We start from the raw sequence: 24,325 nt of genomic DNA on the forward strand, positions 1-24,325 counted from the left end.
ATTCACCCAGCAGAGTTGCTATATAGCTCCTCCCCTCTACGTCACCTCCAGTCATTCGACCAAAGACCAACGAGAAAGGAGAAACCAAGGGTGTAGTGGTGACTGAATTATAATTTAAAAAATATGCACCTGCCTTAAAAACAGGGCGGGCCGTGGACTGATCACACAACAGAAGAAAGGAATTTATCAGGTAAGCATAAATTATGTTTTCTTCTGTTATGTGTGATCAGTCCACGGGTCATCATTACTTCTGGGATACCAATACCAAAGCAAAAGTACACGGATGACGGGAGGGATAGGCAGGCTCATTATACAGAAGGAACCACTGCCTGAAGAACCTTTCTCCCAAAAATAGCCTCCGAAGAAGCAAAAGTGTCAAATTTGTAAAATTTGGAAAAAGTATGAAGCGAAGACCAAGTTGCAGCCTTGCAAATCTGTTCAACAGAGGCCTCATTCTTAAAGGCCCAAGTGGAAGCCACAGCTCTAGTGGAATGAGCTGTAATTCTTTCAGGAGGCTGCTGTCCAGCAGTCTCATAGGCTAAACGTATTAAGCTACGAAGCCAAAAAGAGAGAGAGGTAGCCGAAGCTTTTTGACCTCTCCTCTGTCCAGAATAATTGACAAACAGGGAAGAAGTTTGGCGAAAATCTTTAGTTGCCTGCAAGTAGAACTTGAGGGCACGAACTACATCCAGATTGTGTAGAAGACGTTCCTTCTTTGAAGAAGGATTTGGACACAAGGATGGAACAACAATCTCTTGATTGATATTCCTGTTAGTGACTACCTTAGGTAAGAACCCAGGTTTAGTACGCAGAACTACCTTGTCTGAGTGAAAGATCAGATAAGGAGAATCACAATGTAGGGCTGATAACTCAGAGACTCTTCGAGCCGAGGAAATAGCCATTAAAAATAGAACTTTCCAAGATAACAATTTTATATCAATGGAATGAAGGGGTTCAAACGGAACACCCTGTAAAACGTTAAGAACTAAGTTTAAACTCCATGGCGGAGCAACAGTTTTAAACACAGGCTTGATCCTAGTTAAAGCCTGACAAAAGGCTTGGATGTCTGAATTTTCTGACAGACGCCTGTGAAACAAGATGGACAGAGCTGAAATCTGTCCCTTTAATGAGCTAGCCGATAAACCCTTTTCTAAACCTTCTTGTAGAAAAGACAATATCCTTGGAATCCTAACCTTACTCCAGGAGTAATCTTTGGATTCACACCAGTATAGGTATTTACGCCATATTTTATGGTAAATCTTTCTGGTAACAGGCTTCCTAGCCTGTATCAGGGTATCAATAACCGACTCAGAAAAACCACGTTTTGATAAAATCAAGCGTTCAATTTCCAAGCAGTCAGCTTCAGAGAAGTTAGACTTTGATGTTTGAATGGACCCTGAATCAGAAGGTCCTGTCTTAGAGGTAGAGACCAAGGCGGACAGGATGACATGTCCACTAGATCTGCATACCAAGTCCTGCGCGGCCATGCAGGCGCTATTAGAATCACTGATGCTTTCTCCTGTTTGATTTTGGCAATCAAACGAGGAAGTAGCGGGAAGGGTGGAAACACATAAGCCATCCTGAAGTTCCAAGGTGCTGTCAAAGCATCTATCAGAACCGCTCCCGGATCCCTGGATCTGGATCCGTAGCGAGGAAGTTTGGCGTTCTGGCGAGACGCCATGAGATCTATCTCTGGTTTGCCCCAACGTTGAAGTATTTGGGCAAAGACCTCCGGATGAAGTTCCCACTCCCCCGGATGAAGAGTCCGGCGACTCAAGAAATCCGCCTCCCAGTTCTCCACTCCCGGGATGTGGATTGCTGACAGATGGCAAGAGTGAGACTCTGCCCAGCGAATTATCTTTGATACTTCTATCATTGCTAGGGAGCTTCTTGTCCCTCCTTGATGGTTGATGTAAGCTACAGTCGTGATGTTGTCCGACTGAAACCTGATGAACCCCCGAGTCTTTAACTGGGGCCAAGCTAGAAGGGCATTGAGAACTGCTCTCAATTCCAGAATGTTTATTGGCAGGAGACTTTCCTCCTGACTCCATTGTCCCTGAGCCTTCAGAGAATTCCAGACAGCGCCCCAACCTAGAAGGCTGGCGTCTGTTGTTACAATTGTCCAGTCCGGCCTGCTGAACGGCATCCCCCTGGACAGATGTGGCCGAGAAAACCACCATAGAAGAGAGTTTCTGGTCTCTTGATCCAGATTCAGAGTGGGGGACAAATCTGAGTAATCCCCATTCCACTGACTCAGCATGCACAATTGCAGCGGTCTGAGATGTAGGCGTGCAAAGGGAACTATGTCCATTGCAGCTACCATTAAGCCGATCACCTCCATGCATTGAGCTACTGACGGGAGTTGAATGGAATGAAGGACACGGCATGCATTTAGAAGCTTTGTTAATCTGTCTTCTGTCAGATAAATCTTCATTTCTACAGAATCTATAAGAGTCCCCAAGAATGGAACTCTTGTGAGAGGAAAGAGAGAACTCTTCTTTTCGTTCACTTTCCATCCGTGCGACCTTAGAAATGCCAGAACTAACTCTGTATGAGACTTGGCAGTTTGAAAGCTTGAAGCTTGTATCAGAATGTCGTCTAGGTACGGAGCTACCGAAATTCCTCGCGGTCTTAGTACCGCCAGAAGGGCACCCAGAACCTTTGTAAAGATTCTTGGAGCCGTAGCCAATCCGAATGGAAGGGCTACAAACTGGTAATGCCTGTTTAAGAAGGCAAACCTTAGATACCGGTAATGATCTTTGTGAATCGGTATGTGAAGGTAAGCATCCTTTAAATCCACTGTGGTCATGTACTGACCCTCTTGGATCATGGGTAAGATTGTCCGAATAGTTTCCATTTTGAACGATGGAACTCTTAGGAATTTGTTTAGGATCTTTAAATCCAAGATTGGCCTGAAAGTTCCCTCTTTTTTGGGAACCACAAATAGGTTTGAGTAAAACCCTTGTCCTTGTTCCGACCGCGGAACCGGATGGATCACTCCCATTAATAATAGATCTTGTACACAGCGTAGAAACGCGTCTTTCTTTATTTGGTTTGATGACAACCTTGACAGATGAAATCTCCCTCTTGGGGGAGAGGATTTGAAGTCTAGAAGGTATCCCTGAGATATGATCTCTAGCGCCCAGGGATCCTGGACATCTCTTGCCCAAGCCTGGGCGAAGAGAGAGAGTCTGCCCCCCACTAGATCCGGTCCCGGATCGGGGGCCCTCGGTTCATGCTGTCTTTGGGACAGCAGCAGGTTTACTGGCCTGCTTGCCCTTGTTCCAGGACTGATTAGGCTTCCAGCCTTGTCTGTAACGAGCAACAGCTCCTCCCTGTTTTGGTGCAGTGGAAGTTGGCGCTGCTCCTGCTTTGAAATTCCGAAAGGGACGAAAATTAGACTGTCTAGCCTTAGCTTTGGCTTTGTCTTGAGGTAGGGCGTGGCCCTTACCTCCTGTAATGTCAGCAATAATTTCTTTCAAACCGGGCCCAAATAAAGTTTGCCCCTTGAAAGGTATACTAAGTAATTTGGACTTAGAAGTTACATCAGCCGACCAGGATTTTAGCCACAGCGCTCTGCGTGCCTGAATGGCGAATCCTGAATTCTTAGCCGTAAGTTTGGTTAAATGTACTACGGCCTCCGAAATGAATGAATTAGCTAGTTTAAGGACTCTAAGCCTGTCCGTAATGTCGTCCAGCGTAGCTGAACTAAGGTTCTCTTCCAGAGACTCAATCCAAAATGCTGCTGCAGCCGTGATCGGCGCGATGCATGCAAGGGGTTGTAATATAAAACCTTGTTGAATAAACATTTTCTTAAGGTAACCCTCTAATTTTTTATCCATAGGATCTGAAAAAGCACAGCTATCCTCCACCGGGATAGTGGTACGCTTAGCTAAAGTAGAAACTGCTCCCTCCACCTTAGGGACCGTTTGCCATAAGTCCCGTGTGGTGGCGTCTATTGGAAACATCTTTCTAAATATTGGAGGGGGTGAGAACGGCACACCGGGTCTATCCCACTCCTTAGTAACAATTTCAGTTAATCTCTTAGGTATAGGAAAAACGTCAGTACTCGCCGGTACCGCAAAGTATTTATCCAACCTACACATTTTCTCTGGTATTGCAACAGCGTTACAATCGTTGAGAGCTGCTAAAACCTCCCCTAGTAATACACGGAGGTTTTCCAATTTAAATTTAAAATTTGAAATATCTGAATCCAATCTGTTTGGATCAGAACCGTCACCTACAGAATGAAGCTCTCCGTCCTCATGCTCTGCAAGCTGTGACGCAGTATCAGACATGGCCCTAGAATTATCAGCGCACTCTGTTCTCACCCCAGAGTGATCACGCTTGCCTCTTAGTTCTGGTAATTTAGCCAAAACTTCAGTCATAATAGTAGCCATATCTTGTAATGTTATCTGTAATGGCTGCCCAGATGTACTAGGCGCCATAATATCACGCACCTCCCGGGCGGGAGATGCAGGTACTGACACGTGAGGCGAGTTAGACGGCATAACTCTCCCCTCGCTGTTTGGTGAAATTTGTTCAATTTGTACAGATTGGCTTTTATTTAAGGTAGCATCAATACAGTTAGTACATAAATTTCTATTGGGCTCCACCTTGGCATTGGAACAAATGACACAGGTATCTTCCTCTGAATCAGACATGTTTAACACACTAGCAATAAACATGCAACTCGGTTACAATTTTATTTAATAAAAACGTACTGTGCCTCAAGAAGCACTAAACGATTAAATGACAGTTGAAATAATGAACTGAAAAACAGTTATAGCATCACTCTTAACAAACAACACAACTTTTTAGCAAAGGTTTGTTCCCATTAGTAAAATAACACTAATTAAATTTTAAACAACGTTTAAAATCACAGTCACTATATAAGTCTCACAGCTCTGCTGAGAGAATCTACCTCCCTTCAAAGAAGTTTGAAGACCCCTGAGTTCTGTTAGAGATGAACCGGATCATGCAGAAAAACTGACTGGAAATTTTTGATGCGTAGCAAAGAGCGCCAAAAACGGCCCCTCCCTCTCACACACAGCAGTGAGAGAGAAACGAAACTGTCATAATTAACACAAGCAAACTGCCAAGTGGAAAATAATGCCCAAATACTTATTCACTCAGTACCTCATTAATGCAAACGATTCTACATTCCAGCAAAAACGTTTAACATGAAAAATACCTAATAAAAGGTTTAATGTACTTTTACCGAGTAATTCCGGTGAAATACCATCCCCAGAATACTAAAGTGTAGAGTATACATACATGTTCATTATAACGGTATGGCAGGATTTTTTCATCAATTCCATTCAGAAAATAACAACTGCGACATACCTCAATGCAGATTCAACTGCCCGCTGTCCCCTGATCTGAAGCTTTTACCTCCCTCAGATGGCCGAGAAACAGCAATATGATCTTAACTACTCCGGTTAAAATCATAAGAAAAACTCTGGTAGATTCTTCTTCAAACTCTGCCAGAGAGGTAATAACACGCTCCGGTGCTATTGTAAAATAACAAACTTTTGATTGAAGTTCTAAAAACTAAGTATAATCACCATAGTCCTCTCACACCTCCTATCTAGTCTTTGGGTGCAAGAGAATGACTGGAGGTGACGTAGAGGGGAGGAGCTATATAGCAACTCTGCTGGGTGAATCCTCTTGCACTTCCTGTAGGGGAGCAGCTAATATCCCAGAAGTAATGATGACCCGTGGACTGATCACACATAACAGAAGAAAAGACTGACAAACCCTTCTCCAGACCACCCTGAAGAAAGGATATAAAATTCAGAAAACCCCCCGCTTAGAAAAAACTAAGCATCCAATCTTCAAGCAGTAAGCTTCAGAGATTTAGATGAGGGAAAAGACCAAGAATCAGAAGTCCTTCCTCAGAGGTAGGTCTCCAAGGGGGAGAGACGACATTTCCACTTGGTCTGCATACAAGATCCTGCGAGGCCACGCAGGGGCTAATAAAATCACTGCTGCTCTTGTCCGAAAATACGCGTAACGACTCGTGGAAAGAGAAGAAACAGAGGAAAAAAGGTATGCAAGACTGAAATCCAAGAAAAACGTCAGAACATCTATCAGGACGGTCTGCGATCACATGACCATAAACCGTACCTTCGAAACTTGGCATTCTGTTGAAATGCCCACAGAAGCCAACTCCTGAAACCCCCCATGTGAGGGTCTACCTAGAAAACACTTCCGGATGGAAATGCTCACTCCCCGGGATGAATTATCAGTCTGTTTAGAAGTCCGACTACTGATTGTCCACCCCTGGAAAGTGGATAACCGACAGCAAATATGAGCTTCCTCACACTGAACAATCCAAGTCACTTCCTACATGGCTAAGGAACCCCTAGTGCCTCCCTAATGGTTGATATAAACCCTAGAGGTGATATTGTCCGACTGGAACCAAGCTAGGGACGACTGAGGTCAAGTCATCAGAGCATTGCAAATTGCTCTCATCTCCAAGATGTTTAAAGAGGAGAGCAGACAATTTCGAGTCCATAATCCTTAAAGACCCAGACAGCTTACCAGCCCAGCAGGTTGGCATCCGTGTTCACATCACCCAGGAATATCTCCAGAAACAAGCATCCGGAGATAGATACTCCTGAAAAAAGTCTCGTCATCTGATCTAAATCTATCCTTTAAGACAGATCCAAAAGTTCTCCATGTCATGGAAAATAGCAAAAGGAATGATGTCCATGGAATACCATCAGACCAATTCCATCCATAAACAGGGTCACAGAAAAGTGAAGAGAAATCAACTGCAGCTAAATCCAAACTCCCAACCTCTTGGTTGCAAGATGGCTAAGCTATCCACTGGCCACTAAAACTTACTGTTGGCCGGACAGAAGATTGCAGAGTGAGGAAAATGAATAAATCCTTTATTTTCTGACCTCTGAAAGACATCTCCTAGATAAAGAATCAAATAAAGGTCCAAGCATACCGCGCACCTGGTGTTCCCAGGCGGTCTCCCATCCAGGTACTGACCAGACCTGAACCTGCATAACTTCCGAGATCAAACGAAATCGGGTGCATTCAGGGTATTGTGGCGGTAGTGCCACATAAATTACCCTTGTGGATAGAACAAGGGAACTCTTCTCGAGACTCATTTCCCATCCCCGGAAAAGAAGATTGGACAAGTTTTCTTAAAAGAGAGTTAGCTCGAAGTCAGGATGATACCTGAACTATATATTGTCCAGAAAAACACACTTGCAATATCCCAAGACCTAAAGGTCTGACTGGGATGGCGCAAACTAAGAAAACTAGAGAAGATTCAGATTAAGGAAACAATAAATCTCTCAGGTCTAAGTTCGTTATGAACAGGCCCACTAGAACCAAAGGAGAAAGGATACTACTTTGAAGGACAGAATCTGAAATATATGAGGTAAATACCTATATCCCTTTCCCAAACTGGGACTGGAACTATCACTCCCAGAAATGAAGACCCTGAATCCAGTTCAAGGAATACCTCTCATCCTACTTGGATTGCAGATACTCTAGAAAGAGAAATCTGCCCCTGGGAGGAAAACTTAGATTGGACTTGAAAAGGCATGACCCAAACAAAGTCTCATCCTTAAAAAGAGACACTAGAAGCGTGTATTTGGAGGACACATTAAGAATTGAATCTGCAACTGCAGAACTATAAAGCCTAGGCTGTACCACTAAACCACAGGTAGGCTTCTCAGCTGACCATAAATTTCAGCCACAATGCCCGGCGGCTAGTACAGCAAGTCTAATAAGACAAGATAATGCTCTAAACGAACAATTAAACCTCCAGTTTCTTACCTATGACATAAAGAAAACTAGATTATCTCCGCAGAGATCTAAGTGTTCTGATTAAAAGTAGAAAGTTCCCTTCTACTAAAGACACTGTGCATTTCAAGAGAGATAGAGATAGGAAATCCTAAAAAGGGCGTGAGACAGGGAGAAATATCCCCAGATTCTCTATAACAATCCTGTGAACATCTCACAGCACGTCTAGAACCCTTCCAGAAAGGAAAGAAAAATATAGAACTGATAAAGTTCACAAAACTCTAAAGGAAAGACAATGATAGGGATCGGTGTCTTCCAGTCAGCCAAGACCTCCTGACAATATAAGAGGCTTTGAAGCAAACAACTGAAGGATACCACTTCAGTAACAGATGAAGGAATTATACTGTCCAGATCTGAGATTTCAGCCTCAGAAACTACTGGCGAATCCTCCTCACTAACTTGGAAGAAGACAAACCTGCGTAGCAGCATGTGGAGCGAAAACCCTTTTATCTGAGACTTAAAATATCCTCTTGCCTTTTCCCTGACGTAAAGGAAAACAGACCAAGCCACAGATACCACAGAAGATACCTGAGCTTGCAACTTCTGTAAGCAAATACACTCCTCCAGGAGATTGAGAGGAACCACAGGGCACTGCATGTGACACAATATAGGCTTGGGACATAAAAGGAGAAAGCTGTGGCAGTGCCTTAACAGCAACATCCTTGGACACATGAAGTTCAAGCCAATCTGTACATTTAATAGCATTTGTGAAATCAGAGGTACAGAAAACATAAATGTTTAAACCAATTCTTAGTTGAGCAAGCCTTCCACACAACTTCAGCATCTGAAGAAGGAATTATACTGCCTGAATCCGAAATTTCACCCTCAGATGCACCCGAAGAATCTTCATCTTCAGACTTCTGAGAGGAAATACTTTGATTAGCCACTTCAGGATCAGAAACCTTACTTACTGTTTCTTTAAAATTTCCTTTTGCGTTTTCCCTGCAGCATGGGAAAAGCAGGCCGTGCCTCAGATACCGCAGAAGATACCTGGGCAGTAATATCTTGCAAAATAACAGACGGAGCATGAGAGGAAACGCAGGGCACTGCATGTGCAGATGAATAGGATTGGGACGCTTGAGGAGAAAGCTGCGGCACATCTGAAACAGGAGGCTCCTGAACAGCATCCGCCTTAGCTAATGATGGCTCAGGGTCAAAAAGTCTATTTCTATAAGCTAAAGTTCTTTCAATACATGAACAAAAAGGTACTGGGGGTTCCACCTGGGCATCAAAACATAAGCTACAGGTAACATCCTGCACAGCCTCCTGATCCATAATACAAAAAGAAGCAAATAAAATAAAATAAAAAATAAATAAAATAAAAAAGTTTAACAAAGGAAATAATACAGAACCAAAAAAAACGTTCTTATATAAAATGTTCCCTTTAAATTTACCAAATCAAGAAAACATACCCCAGGAAACACTCTACACCTCAGCAGAATTACGGAGGTGCCCTACCTGTCCTGCAACCCGCAGCAAACTGAGGAAAAAAACAATCCCATTTACAATCCGGATTCCAGAGAAGCAAAAACAGCAAGAAGCCTTCTAAACCGCAGAGCCATCTGAAATATGGGCACCCACTCTTACAGGAAGTGAAAAAAAGCATTAAAAAAAACTGACATCACAGAATCAGAACCTCCCTAAAAGGGGCGGTCCTACAGCAGACAAAAAAAAGTCATTTTTTTTAAAACAACTTTCTTGAAAAACAGGCTTAAAAACAAACAATAAACCCCCCCCCCAAAAAGTAAATAATCTGTTACTAAAAACAGGATCCTAACAGAGCCATCAATAAAATAAATAACTCCTCCACTAACAGTGCCTGCAAAAACTGCCATAAAAACCTGCACCCTGACAGGAATAATAAAAAACGTCCCCCTGCAGCGTTTCAGCTGAATAAGTGCCAAATTTTTCCCTGCTACATAGAAAAATAAAACTGGCACATACCTCAATATTTATCTGTCTGGCAGCAGGACAGCTCACCTGGTTTAGAGGATGCCATCCCTCACATGGACCTGTGGAAATACAGAAAGACTGAATAAACTTACTCACTAAATAGGGCAGCAAAATGTTTTGGGAAAACGCAGTGGGGATTGTACCCCACAAGTTCCCAATTGCTTAAAAGCCACCATTGCCCTACTGAAGAGACTGACATGGGCTAAGGCTAGACCCTTTAGAAAGATCAGAGCAAACCTACTCTGCTTTAAAATAAAAAAAATCTTGATTGTTGATCACCAAAACTTCACCTCCTCCTTGCACCGCAGGCAAAGAGAATGACTGGGGGTTATGGGCAAGGGAAGTGACATATATGTGTGATATTGAGATTATCAGTTGGTATGAACCATATCAACCTGTTGTTATGTGCACAATGGTAGAGTCAGGAAGTGCCTCTTGCATAGTGTGTGTGTGTGTGTATAGCATTCTTAATAAAGTTTACAGTTATGAAGACCTGTGCTTGATCTCCTTATATAAACTAAGATAAAACATTGTGTCAGAAGTGGGATTTCCCTGCTTCCATCTGAACTGACAAGCAAGGACTCTGAGGAATCCATAAGAAATCTTTGCAGCACATTTAAAATGTGGGAAGTCACCTGCAGAATTATTGTTTGGCAGACAGCTGGTCACACGAGTACCAGTTGTGAAACCTTGGAAAAGGTTCCCACAAAAACATGTAATAGAAACCAAATTGAAACTCAGAGAAAAAAGGAATGAATACTATGACCGAGCTGCAAAGCCTTTGGAGAATCTTCAGGTACAAACTCCTGTGCGAGTACAAGGTTCAAACAGCTGGAATACTGAAGGGACAGTTATCCAGCAATATTCTCCAAGATCGTATGTAGTTCAAACCAATGATGGGCAATGTTTACGTAGGAATCGTAGACATTTGATGGCTATTCCATCAGTTCACAACAATTCTACAGTGAAGGAAACCTGTGAGGATACATTGAACACTCCATTGCAGCTGGAGAATGAAGATGCCAGAGAAACTTTGCAAAGCTCGACTGACGTGCCTGCCAGTGATGCAATGCAAACAAGGTCAGGTCGATATATCAAAAAACCTAATCGTCTAATTGAACAATGTTAAAAGGGACTGAAGTTTTTTCACATAGACTACAGTTAAAAAAAAAGTACTTTAAGTTTTCTGTTTAAAAAGAAAAGAAAAAGGGAAATGTGTGATATTGATATTATCAATTGGTATGAACCATATCAACCTGTTGTTATGTGCACAATGGTAGAGTCAGGAAGTGCCTCTTGCATAGTGTGTGTGTGTGTGTGTATAAAGTTTACAGTTATGAAGACCTGTCCTTGATCTCCTTATATAAACTAAGATAAAACAATATATAGCAGCTTTGCTGTGGTGCTCTTTGCCTCCTCCTGCTGGCCAGGAGTGATATTCCCACTAGTAATTGATGATTCCGTGGAATCACCATATCTTAGGAAAGAAAAGTTGTTTAGAGATCATCCAGGTATATCCCCTATCTGCAGCAACCAGTGATTTCTATTCGCAATTTGGAGCAAGGCAGAATGCAGAGACCGGTATTCAGTTCATGAATGCGGGGAGGATTTCATGCTGCGGTAAACAGCAGAGTAAGGTAATTACCCAACACACAGAGACACAAACAGTTTCTGCATATTATTGTAGAACTCTACAGCGGTCCAGCAGAGGAGTTAAAGGCAGATATACCATAACAGGGGAATATATCATGCCCGAGGGAATTACCCTATCTACAGGGAGACTATTTCATTCAGCAAACAAGTGTGGAGAATTATGGGGGACACACAACCCGCACAAACCCCAGTATAGGGGTGGATGATACAACTACTGAAAAGACTCTCAGGATTTTCTTCTTTTATAGAATTTTTTACCACTTGGTCCCAAAGTTAATTTAATATTATTGTATAGCGGTTTATATGACACTATCCAGATATTTTATTTATATGTTTAATGATATATATATATACTGTATATATATATATATATATATATATATATATATATATATATATATATATATATATATATATATACTGTATATAATATAATATAATATATGTTTAATGATATATATATATATATATATATATATATATATATATATATATATATATATATATACTGTATATAATATAATATATGTTTAATGATATATATATATATATACTGTATATAATATATGTTTAATGATATATATATATATATATATACTGTATATAATATAATATAATATATGTTCGATCCTGTTCTGTGGATTTCTTATTCTAGGTTATATTCAGTCCATAGTATTAAACCTTAAAGGGACACTAAACCCAATTTTTTTCTTTAATGATTCAGATAGAGCAGCAATTTTAAGAATATTTCTAATTTACTCCTATTATCAACTTTTCTTCATTCTCTTGGTAGCTTTATTTAAAAAAACAGAATTTATGCTTACCTGATAAATTACTTTCTCTTGCGGTGTATCCAGTCCACGGATTCACCCTTTACTTGTGGGATATTCTCATTCCCTACAGGAAGTGGCAAAGAGAACACACAGCAGAGCTGTCCATATAGCTCCCCCTCTAGCTCCCCCCCCCCCCCAGTCATTCGACCAAAGGTTAGGAAGAAAAAGGAGAAACCATAGGGTGCAGTGGTGACTGTAGTTTAAACAAAAAGATTTTTACCTGACATAAATGCCAGGGCGGGCCGTGGACTGGATACACCGCAAGAGAAAGTAATTTATCAGGTAAGCATAAATTCTGTTTTCTCTTGCAAGGTGTATCCAGTTCACGGATTCATCCTTTACTTGTGGGATACCAATACCAAAGCTTTAGGACACGGATGAAGGGAGGGAACAAGACAGGTACCTTAAACGGAAGGCACCACTGCTTGCAAAACCTTTCTCCCAAAAATAGCCTACGAAGAAGCAAAAGTATCGAATTTGGAAAATTTGGCAAAAGTATGCAGTGAAGACCAAATCGCTGCCTTACAAAACTGTTCAACAGAAGCCTCATTTTTGAAAGCCCATGTGGAAGCCACTGCTCTGGTAGAATGAGCAGTAATTCTTTCAGGAGGCTGCTGGCCAGCAGTCTCATAGGCCAAAAGGAAAGAAGGTAGCAGTTGCTTTCTGACCTCTCCTCTTACCAGAATAGACAACAAACAAGGAAGATGTTTGTCTGAAATCCTTAGTTGCTTGTAAATAGAACTTTTAGGAAGAAAACCAGGCTTGGTACGCAAAAACTACCTTATCTGCGTGGAACACCAGGTAAGGTGAATCACACTGTAAGGCAGATAATTCTGAAACTCTTCGAGCAGAAGAGATAGCTATCAAAAACAAAACTTTCCAAGATAACAACTTAATGTCTATGGAATGTAAAGGTTCAAATGGAACCCCTTGAAGAACTGAAAGAACTAGATTCAAACTCCATGGTGGAGCCACAGGTTTATAGACAGGCTTGATTCTGACTAAAGCCTGAGCAAATGCTTGAACGTCTGGTACCTCTGCCAGACGCTTGTGTAACAGGATAGACAAAGCAGATATTTGTCCTTTTAAGGAACTAGCTGACAATCCTTTCTCCAATCCTTCTTGGAGAAAGGACAATATCCTGGGAATCCTAATCTTACTCCATGAGTAACCCTTAGATTCACACCAACAAAAATATTTCCGCTATATCTTATGGTAGATTTTCCTGGTGACAGGCTTTCTAGCCTGAATCAGAGTATTTATAACTGACTCAGAGAACCCACGCTTTGATAGAATTAAGCGTTCAATCTCCAAGCAGTCAGACGTAGAGAAACTAAATTTGGATGCTTGAACGGACCCTGTATTAGAAGATCCTGCCTCATTGGCAGTGTCCATGGTGGGACAGATGACATGTCCACTAGGTCTGCATACCAAGTCCTGCATGGCCACGCAGGCGCTATCAGAATCACCGAAGCCTTCTCCTGCTTGATTCTGGCAACCAGACGCGGTAGGAGAGGAAACGGTGGAAAAACATAAGCCAGATTGAAGGACCAAGGCGCTGCTAGAGCATCTATCAACACCGCCTGGGGATCCCGGGACCTGGACCCGTAGAGAGGAAGTTTGGTGTTCTGACGGGACGCCATCAGATCCAACTCTGGGGTGCCCCATAGCTGAGTCAGCTGGGCAAATACCTCCGGGTGGAGTTCCCACTCCCCTGGGTGAAAAGTCTGACGACTTAGAAAATCCGCCTCCCAGTTGTCTACTCCTGGGATGTGAATTGCTGAGAGAGGGCAGGAGTGATCCTCCGCCCACCTGATTATTTTGGTTACATCCGTCATCGCTAGGGAACTCTTTGTTCCCCCCTGATGATTGACGTAAGCTACAGTCTTGATGTTGTCCGACTGGAATCTTATGAATTTGGCCGCCGCTAGTTGAGGCCATGCCTGAAGAGCGTTGAATATCGCCCTCAGTTCCAGAATGTTTATCGGGAGAAGAGTTTTTTCCCGAGACCATAAGCCCTGAGCTTTCAGGGAGTCCCAGACCACACCCCAGCCTAACAGACTGGCGTCGGTCGTTACAATGATCCACTCTGGCCTGCGGAAACATATTCCCTGAGACAGGTGATCCTGAGACAACCACCAGAGAAGAGAATCTCTTGTCTCCTGGTCCAACTGAATTTGAGGAGACAAATCTGCATAATCCCCATTCCACTGCTTGAGCATGCATAGTTGCAGTGGTCTGAGGTGTATCCGAGCAAAAGGGACTATGTCCATTGCCGCTACCATTAGTCCGATTGTCTCCATGCACTGAGCTACAGATGGCCGAGGAATGGAATGAAGAGCTCGGCAAGTAGTTAACAGTTTTAACTTTCTGACCTCCGTCAGAAATATTTTCATTTCTACCGAGTCTATCAGGGTTCCTAGGAATGGAACTCTTGTGAGGGGGGAGAGAGAACTCTTTTTGATGTTCACCTTCCACCCGTGAGACCTCAGAAAGGCCAATACAATCTCTGTGTGAGACTTGGTACTTTGGGAAGTCGACGCCTAAATTAAGATGTTCGTCTAGGTAAGGCGCCACTGCTATGCCCCGCGGTCTTAAAACTGCCAGGAGGGACCCTAGCACCTTTGTGAAAATTCTGGGAGCAGTGGCCAACCCGAAGGGAAGAGCCACAAACTGATAATGCTTGTCCAGAAAGGCGAACCTGAGAAACTGGTGATGATCTTTGTGGATAGGAATGTGCAGGTACGCATCCTTTAGATCCACGGTAGTCATATTGACCCTCCTGGATCATTGGTAAGATTGTCCGAATGGTCTTCATCTTGAATGATGGGACTCTGAGGAATTTGTTTAGAATTTTGAGATCCAGGATTGGTCTGAAAGTTGCTTCTTTTTTGGGAACCACAAACAGGTTTGAGTAAAACCCCAGTCCTTGTTCTGCAATTGGAACTGGGTGGATCACTCCCATTGTATGTAGATCTTCTACACAGCGTAAAAACGCCTCTTTCTTTGTCTGATCTGTAGACAGACGAGAAATGTGGAACCTTCCCCTTGGAGGAGAGTCCTTGAATTCTAGAAGGTATCCCTGGGCTACAATCTCTAATGCCCAAGGATCGTGTACATCTCTTGCCCAGGCCTGAGCGAAGAGAGAGAGTCTGCCCCCTACTAGATCCGGTCCCGGATTGGGGGCTACCCCTTCATGCTGTCTTGGTGGCAGCTGCAGGCTTTTTGGCCTGTTTACCCTTATTCCAGCCCTGGTAAGGTTTCCAGGTTGCCTTGGGCTGTGAAGCGTTACCCTCTTGCTTTGCAGCCGGAGAGGATGAAGCGGGGCCGTTCCTGAAATTGCGAAAGGAACGAAAATTAGCTTTGTTCTTTGTCTTAAAGGGCTTGTCCTGAGGGAGAGCATGGCCTTTTCCCCCGGTGATATCTGAAATAATCTCTTTCAATTCAGGCCCGAAGAGGGTCTTTCCTTTGAAAGGAATGTTCAAAAGCTTGGATTTAGACGACACATCGGCCGACCAGGACTTTAGCCATAGCGCCCTGCGCGCCAAAATGGCGAAACCTGAATTTTTTGCCGCTAACTTAGCTATTTGGAAAGCGGCGTCAGTGATAAAAGAATTAGCTAGCTTTAGAGCCTTAATTCTATCCATAATTTCCTCATATGAGGTCTCCATCTGGAGCGAGTCTTCCAGCGCCTCAAACCAGAAAGCAGCTGCAGTAATTACAGGAATAATGCAGGCAATAGGTTGGAGAAGAAAACCTTGTTGAACAAAAATTTTCTTAAGTAAACCCTCTAACTTCTTATCCATAGGGTCTTTAAAAGCACAACTGTATTCAATTTGTATGGTTGTGCGTTTAGCAAGTGTAGAAACAGCCCCCTCCACCTTAGGGACCGTCTGCCATGAGTCCCGCACAGGGTCAGGTATGGGGAACATTTTCTTAAAAACAGGAGGGGGAACAAAGGGAACACCTGGTCTATCCCACTCCCTAGTAACGATATCCACAATCCTCTTAGGGACCGGAAACATATCCGTGTAAACAGGGACCTCTAGGTACTTGTCCATTTTACACAATTTCTCTGGGATCACCAAAGGGTCGCAGTCATCCAGAGTAGCTAATACTTCCCTAAGCAAAACGCGGAGGTGTTCTAGTTTAAATTTAAAAGCCAATGTATCTGAATCTGTCTGAGGAGGAACCCTTCCTGAATCAGAGACTTCTCCCTCAGACATCAAATCCCTCGCTCCCACTTCAGAGGGTATATCGGATACGGCTACCAAAGCGTCAGAAGGCTCATAATCTGTTCTTAAAACAGAGCTATCACGCTTTGCAGGTAACACGGGCAGTTTAGATAAGAAGGCTGTAAGAGAATTATCCATGACTGCCGCTAAGTCTTGTAAAGTAAAAGGGTTAGACGCACTAGAGGTACTAGACATCGCTTGTGCGGGCGTAACTGGTTGTGACACTTGGGGAGAGGCAGACGGGCTACCCTCGTTACCTTCAGTCTGAGAATCATCTTGGGCCACATTCTTTAGTGCAACAATATGATCTTTAAAGTGTATAGACCTATCAGTACAAGTGGGACACATTCTGAGAGGGGGTTCCACCATGGCTTCTAAACAGATTGAACAAGGATTTTCCTTAGTGTCAGACATGTTTAACAGACTAGTAATATACACAAGCAGGCTTGGAAATCACTTTAATCAAATAAAAAACACAATTTGAAAAAAACGTTACCGTGCCTTTAAGAGATAAAAAGAGCACACAATTTTACAAAACAGTGAAAAATGCAGCAATTCTCTTGAAATTTTCACAGTATGTACCTAAAGCCTTAATAAGTTTGCACCACAAGTTGCAAAATGATTAACCCCTTAATGCCCAAACCGGAGCAGCCTAAAGCCAACACCCGGTTAAAAATAGTACAGCACTTTGCCACAGCCTTGCTGTGGCCCTACCTGCCCTTAGGGATCAGATTTGGGGTAATATAGCTTCTATAAGGCCCTCAAACAGCAGCAGGACCCTCCATGAACTTCTCTGCAATTCTAACTGCGCATCTGAGGCGCGAAATTAGGCCCCTCCCACTCTACTCCGGAGCTGTGAGGCCTAGTAAATCACTCTTAAGTAAATAAAAAACAGCCATGTGGGTAATAACCCCAGAAAGAACCCCAAAAGGACTTTCTTAAATAAACAATCGATTGCCCTGAATCAGTGTCAACCAGCATAATTAGCCCTGTTATGTAAGCATTCAATTCCTTACTAAGTCTGTGAACATAGCTTACCCTCCCCTCATGGGGATATTGTCAGTCTCTTCTAGCATTATCTCAGTCTTGTCTAGAAATAAATGACTAAACATACCTCATTGCAGATTACCCTGCAAACCGTTCCCCCCAACTGAAGTTTTCTGGTACTCCTCAGTCCTGTGTGGGAACAGCAGCAGTGGATTTTAGTTACAACATGCTAAAATCATTTTCCTCTCAGCAAAAATCTTCATCACTTTTCTGCCAGAGAGTAAATAGTACAAACCGGTACCATTTAAAATAACAAACTTTTGATTGAAGATAATAAAAACTACAATTCTAACACCACATTCACTTTACCCTCCCGTAGAGAGACCCTAGTGCTTAGAGCCGGCAAAGAGAATGACTGGGGGGTGGAGCTAGAGGGGGAGCTATATGGACAGCTCTGCTGTGTGTTCTCTTTGCCACTTCCTGTAGGGAATGAGAATGTCCCACAAGTAAAGGATGAATCCGTGGACTGGATACACCTTGCAAGAGAAAAAACAGGAATGTAAAGCTTCGGAGCCGGCCCATTTTGTTCAGAACCTGGGTTACACCTGCTTATTGGTGGCTAAATGTAGCCACTAATAAGCAAGCGCTACTCAGGGTGCTGAATCTAAAATTGTCCGGCTCCTAAGCTTTACATTCCAGTTTTTTAAATAAAGATATTGTGTTCAAACCCTGCAATGGTGTTAGACACATAGGTAAAGTCCTGCTTGGGAACAACACGCATTGCAGCTCCACAGCAAAACATGGCGGGTGAGCCAATAAGGAGCAGAAGCTGAACACAAAATCCAATCACTTGTATTTTTCGGCTCCCAGGCAGAATTTTATTTTATGTGTTTAATTCCTTTTCTGAATTTAAAGGGACAGTCTAGTAAAAAATAAACTTTCATGATTCAGATAGGGCGTGTAATTTTAAGAAACTTTCCAATTCACTTTTATAATCAAATTTGATTTGTTCTCTTGGTATTCTTTGTTGAAAGCTAAACCTAGGTAGGCTTATATGCTAATGTCTAAGGGCCACATCTTATATCAGGGCATTTTGACAGTTTTTCACAGCTAGAGGGCGTTTGTTTACGTGTGTCATATAGATAGCATTGTGCTCACGCACGTGGAGTTACCTAGGAGTCAGCACTGATTGGCATGTATGCATGTCTGTCAAAAGATCTAAAATAAGGGGGGGGGAGTCTGCAGAGGCTTAGATACAAGATAATCACAGAAGTAAAAAAGTATATTATTATAACCGTGTTGGTTATGCAAAACTGGGGAATGGGTAATGGGTAACTATCTTTTTAAAAAGAAATTCTGAAGTAGACAGTCCCTTTAAACACAGCAAGGATTAGTAATTTAAAAATGATATGTTCTAATGAACTCTAACATGTATATTTTACATTAGCATGTCCCTTTAAGTTATATTTCATTGCTTATAGGTCTCTAGGATTCTTCATTCCTTTACATTACTCACTTGCTGAAATAAACAGTGTTGTGTGTGTGGTTCTGTACAGGCCTCAGGTCAGAGCTTAGGAAATCACAACTTGTATTAATCATAACAAAATACACTCAGGAAGAAGGGCACCCAGCTCCAAGCAACTGGGCAGGAAAGCTGAACTAATTAATTCTCCAAGGACGTTCCTGACGTACGTGTTCTGAACCTCCAGGGGTGTTTAAAAGGTGAGCAAAACCAGGAGGAGATTATTATGCACAATACAATCGCGATGATGCCAACTCTGACCCTTATATTTACTGCATGCAATTTGTGTATAAGTACTGAATTTTAAAGTAACTTTCTCCCAGTCTGCAATACAAAAAAAAGAGTTAAAGGGATATACAATTATATTAGTACAAATCAGCATTAAAGGACTAGTTAATACAGTAGATTTGCACAAACAAAAGCCTCATAAAAAGACAATGCAATAGCACTTAGTCTGAACTTCAAATGAGCAGTAGAATTTTTTCTGACAAATTTCAGTTATGTCTATTTCCATATCATGTGACAGCCATCAGCCAATCACAAATGCATATACTTATATTCTGTGAATGCATGCACATGCTTAGAAGGAGCTGGTGACTCAAAAAGTGTAAATATAAAAAGACACAGTGCACATTTTGTTAATGGAAGCCTATTGGGAAGTTGATTAAAATTGTATGCTCTATCTGAATCATTAAAGTTTCATTTTGACTTGAGTGTCCCTTTAAAAAAAAAAAAACAAAAAAAAAAAAAACCGACTGTTTAAAAGTTTAATTTTTCTTTTCTTATCCCAATATTGGCATCACGTGCCCAGAAGTTGTGCCAATTTCTCAGCTCGCTCCAGTAATTGACGTGTTCTACACAGACTGTGCACTAAGTATACCTACCAAATCAGCACCAGTTCATCCGCACTGGCCTCATGTATGCCGCACAGATTAGATCTGCATTGCAGAGTGCTTCATAATAAGATGCTGGGGGTCTACCTCTATTCCAAATCTTTAGAACTGGAATTACTGTGCAAAAACCTTTGACAGCATCAGTTTCTGAAATTGGGCTGCCCAGTCTACTGTAATGTTTTTGTGTGGTGCTTACTACAAGTAGAGGTCCTACTCAACAGGTGCATCATTTGTTTTTGGGCCTCAGAAAGTAACTCAGTAGTAAGCAATTGTAATAATATACAACCTGCTTGGTATAATGATTTTAAGTATCTCTCTCTCTCTCTCTCTCTCTCTCTATTGTCGTTTATGCAGGTAAAGTTAGCTCATTTATTTAGGAACTTTTGAATATGAAGAACCGCTGCATCAAAGCACATCAAGGGCAAGCAATGACCTAAGATGACCAAGGACCACTGATTGCACCCATCTTGTTGAGCTGTCTAATGTGGCCCTGATAACACCACACAGGAGAGGCAAGGAGGAGACAAAAAGAGAAGCCAGCTTGGTTGTTCAGAGGAAGACGGACGAGACATGACCTCTCACCTCTGCCCTGATATGCTGTACTTTATTTGTTGGCACTTCTAGGGTATAACAGGGACACAAATTGCAAGACAAGTTCATGTTGGGTCTGCCTACTTTGCCGCAAAGAAAACTGCTCTGATACAGAACAGTAGAAAGATGGCCCTGCAACCTGCATTAAAAAAAGCTCCCCCACATATGGATTGTAGACATTCTGCACATGGCTATGTATAGGCTGGCAGCTCTGAGCCCCAGCACATGGGTCCTGGCACCCCTGCACCACCACTGGTAGTTCCGCCCCTGCACCACCACTGGTAGTTCCGCCCCTGCACCACCACTGGTAGTTCCGCCCCTGCACCACCACTGGTAGTTCCGCCCCTGCACCTGCTGCACCACTGGTAGTTCCGCCCCTGCACCACTGGTAGTTCCGCCCCTGCACCTGCTGCACCACTGGTAGTTCCGCCCCTGCACCTGCTGCACCACTGGTAGTTCCACCCCTGCACCTGCTGCACCACTGGTAGTTCCGCCCCTGCACCACCACTGGTAGTTCTGCCCCTGCACCACCACTGGTAGTTCTGCCCCTGCTTAGTGCCACTGAGCAGAAATCAGATATTAGCAATTTGTTATCCAAACAGAAGTTCCACACTTCCCATTAAAAAAATTAAACCTTAGAACTAAACATTTTGTAAATTCTAGTATATATATATATTTATATTAATTAAAGTTAGCAATGCTAACCAATTTCCTAAGTACTTTTTACCAGAAAATGCAATTATAATCTAATGTTATTATGACTCTATCTTTAGTACAAGTCTGAGTACAATGTAATGTAAACACCAAAAAATAAAACCCAGCAGCAAGCACCAAATAACCTTTTGTAAAGAAAGATAATTCTATATTTGCAACTTTAAAACAATTCCATTGTACAGAGCCTTAACCAGCCACCACTTGAGGCTCAAATCTGACATTGTTCAAATGAAACAACCATTTTCATACACAGGTACAAAACCCCAAATCTAGAATTCCAAAATCTAAACAAATTCTGAAAGCCAAACTTTTAAATCAATATTTTTTTTGTAGATAAAATTATCAAAAAGTTTTTTTCCCAGTCATAAAATGCAAATAATAGTCTATATTTATTCAATACTACAAATATTAACCGATTAAAGTAATGTACTATGTTTCTGAGGGCACTAAGTATACAAAAGTATTAAACATGATATTAAACTACTTTAAAGGGATATGAAACCCAACATTTTTCTCTATCAGGATTCAGGTAGAGCATGCAACTTTAACTAATTTTCTAATTTACTTCTATTAATTTTTTTGGTCTCTTATTATCTTTGGTTGAAAAGTAGGGAGGAATGCTTAGGAAGCTGCCCATTTCAGGAACACTATTTGGCAATTATACAATACAGGTTGATTATACCTGAGAAAGACTGGTTTGAAGATCAGTCTCCCATCTAGTAGCATAACTGGGGAGAAATTTGAAAATCGAGAAGCCCATGTGAAAGGATACAATTCACAGCTTTTGCCTCAATTCCACTGAAGTTTTAAGGGCATAATTTCACAGTAACACATACATTGGAATATTAAAAAGGAATATTTCAGAGCCCCTTGCTTTTGAAAAGAGGAAAAGGGAAATTCAGGATTCACCAATTAGGTAGTCAAAGAGGAGGGGGGTTGAGGATATTTCTAGATGTAGTTTTATTTTCTACCAGGCAGTTAAAGTAGTTTTAGTTAAAGGGTTTAAAATAGTAAAATGTTTAGATATAAGCCAAGACTGATCTCCATTATTGGGGGTAGAATTAATATGATTCTCCAATTAAACCCACTGATGTGAATTTCCTCCTTGATGACAATTAAGAATTTGTATCATATGGGAGACAAGACAGTTAGTGTGTTTTGTAAGCTCAATACCTAGGTATTTTAAATTAAATGTTAGAAAACAGGTAGTTTGAGATCTGAGCTATTTCATTTTGGATTGACTGAATTGATATCAAGTATCTCTGATTTTGATATACTGATGAGAAAGGTGGAGAATACACCATATTTGTTTATTTTGTCTTCTAACACTGGTATTGATAGAGTAAGGGTTTAGTAATTGTGAGTAAAATAATGTCCTCAAAAAGGGATATTTTGTATTCTGTGGTACCTAAAGAGACTCCTCAAATTACAGGATTGTCTCAAATTTCAATAGTTAAGACAAAACAGTAGCAGATACAGGGAATATGCCGGCCTTGTGCAATTGTGGATAGTAAAGTAGTTGGACAGATCCATTTGCCCATGTATCAGACATCAGCCAATCACAGACAAGTATAGGTATACCCTGTGAGCATGTGCACATGCTCAGTAAGATCTTGTTCCCTAGAAAGTGAGCATATAAAAAGACTGAGCTAAATCTGATAATGGAAGTAAATTGGAAACCGTCTTAAAACTGCATGTTCTTTCTGAATCATAAAAGTTTAAAGTTTCCCTTTAAGGGAACACAATCCCTTTATCTAAGAAATAAAAAAGAGCTAGATGATGAGAAAAGAAACCACAAAATAGAGATGATACAATTTGGCAGTGGACCCATCATGACCAGGGGCGTTCCCTCTTGGTAATCGTTCAATAACAGTTGATACTTCCTGGGCAGTTATTGGGGAATCTACAAATTCCCAGAAAAGGAAATTGTGGGTATCTTTGTTTTATTAAGTTAAACATTTTTTATATAATTGAGCAAATAAAAATAGTCTTCTATAGATATTATGTAGTCACTATGAGAAGGAAAACATTTCACAGAGAACTTTATGGATGCTAGAAAGTGCAGAGTATCTTACCTTCTGCCAGAAAACATCCCGGGACGCCAGAGATGAGGAGGCGGCAATAAACCAGCAGTTGCCAACTTGACCTTGATGCAAATCATGAGAGCTGATACCATCAACGAAGAGATGAGGATCTCCGCAGATTTCCTGCAGTTATTGAACATGACATTGGTTACAAATATCCCATAGGCATTACACCAAAACAGGAAAGAAAAGGGTATTTCAGCAACTAGAATTAATTGAAGTGAATTAGGAGATCATTGGATCAAAAAACTAAAATAAACTAAATATAAAAATGCAGAAATTCTAGTCATAAACATACACACGAGTGATCATGTAGCATACAAAATAAACTTGACAATTAAATATAATTATAGCAGGAGATTTTTCTATTTGAGTAATAAGGATAGTAAGGTCCCTTTTTCCCTACAACCCCTCAAAAAAAAAAAAAGAAAAAGAGTGATACTGCTGCAAGATATATATCATGGAAGTTACATACCATCTAGTGATGATTTTTATATTAATTTCAACAGTGGAAATAGAGGGAGGGACCTTAAAAGGGACAGCAAAATTGTTATTGTTTAAAAATATAGATAATACCTTTATTACCTAATACCCCAGTTTTGCACAGCCAACATGGTTAAATACTTTTTACCATGTATCTAAGCCTCTGCTGACAGCCGCCTTATCCCAAGGCTATTTATTTATTTATGGACTTGTATTTTAGCCAATCAGTGCTGTGTACTGCACAACTACACGGGAGAGAGCACAATGTTCGCTATATGGCCCACATGAACTAGCAGTCTCCTGTTGTGAAAAGCAAATTAAAAAGCATGTGATATGAGGCTGTTTGTAGTGGCTTAGAAAAAGGGAGAGATTTAGAGGTTTAAAGGTTATAAAGTATATTAATATAACAATGTTGGTTGTGCAAAGCTGGGGAATGGGTAGTAAAGGCGTTATCTATCTTTATAAACAATAACAATTTTGGTGTAGACGGTCCCTTTAAAATAAGTGAAAATACAGGCCCATTGTTCCTGAGAAGGTTAGTCTCCCA

General features: G+C 41.5%; 1 protein-coding gene and 1 pseudogene across 1 annotated transcript in view; both read right to left on the reverse strand.

The window, feature by feature from the left end:
- The window catches only part of LOC128652672 (calpain-5), a 107,372-nt gene extending 83,758 nt beyond the window's left edge, over positions 1–23,614 (reverse strand). The window contains exons 1-2 of the mRNA XM_053705601.1: positions 23,594–23,614; positions 23,287–23,418 (exon numbers count right to left, since the gene is read on the reverse strand). Coding sequence (XP_053561576.1) covers positions 23,287–23,418; positions 23,594–23,614 — 153 coding nt within the window. The remainder of the gene's footprint in view (positions 1–23,286; positions 23,419–23,593) is intronic.
- On the reverse strand, positions 6,955–7,076 carry LOC128654880 (uncharacterized; annotated as a pseudogene).
- Positions 23,615–24,325: the final 711 nt, after the last annotated feature.

Source organism: Bombina bombina, chromosome 3, assembly GCF_027579735.1.
Source record: "Bombina bombina isolate aBomBom1 chromosome 3, aBomBom1.pri, whole genome shotgun sequence".
Lineage (NCBI taxonomy): Eukaryota > Metazoa > Chordata > Amphibia > Anura > Bombinatoridae > Bombina > Bombina bombina.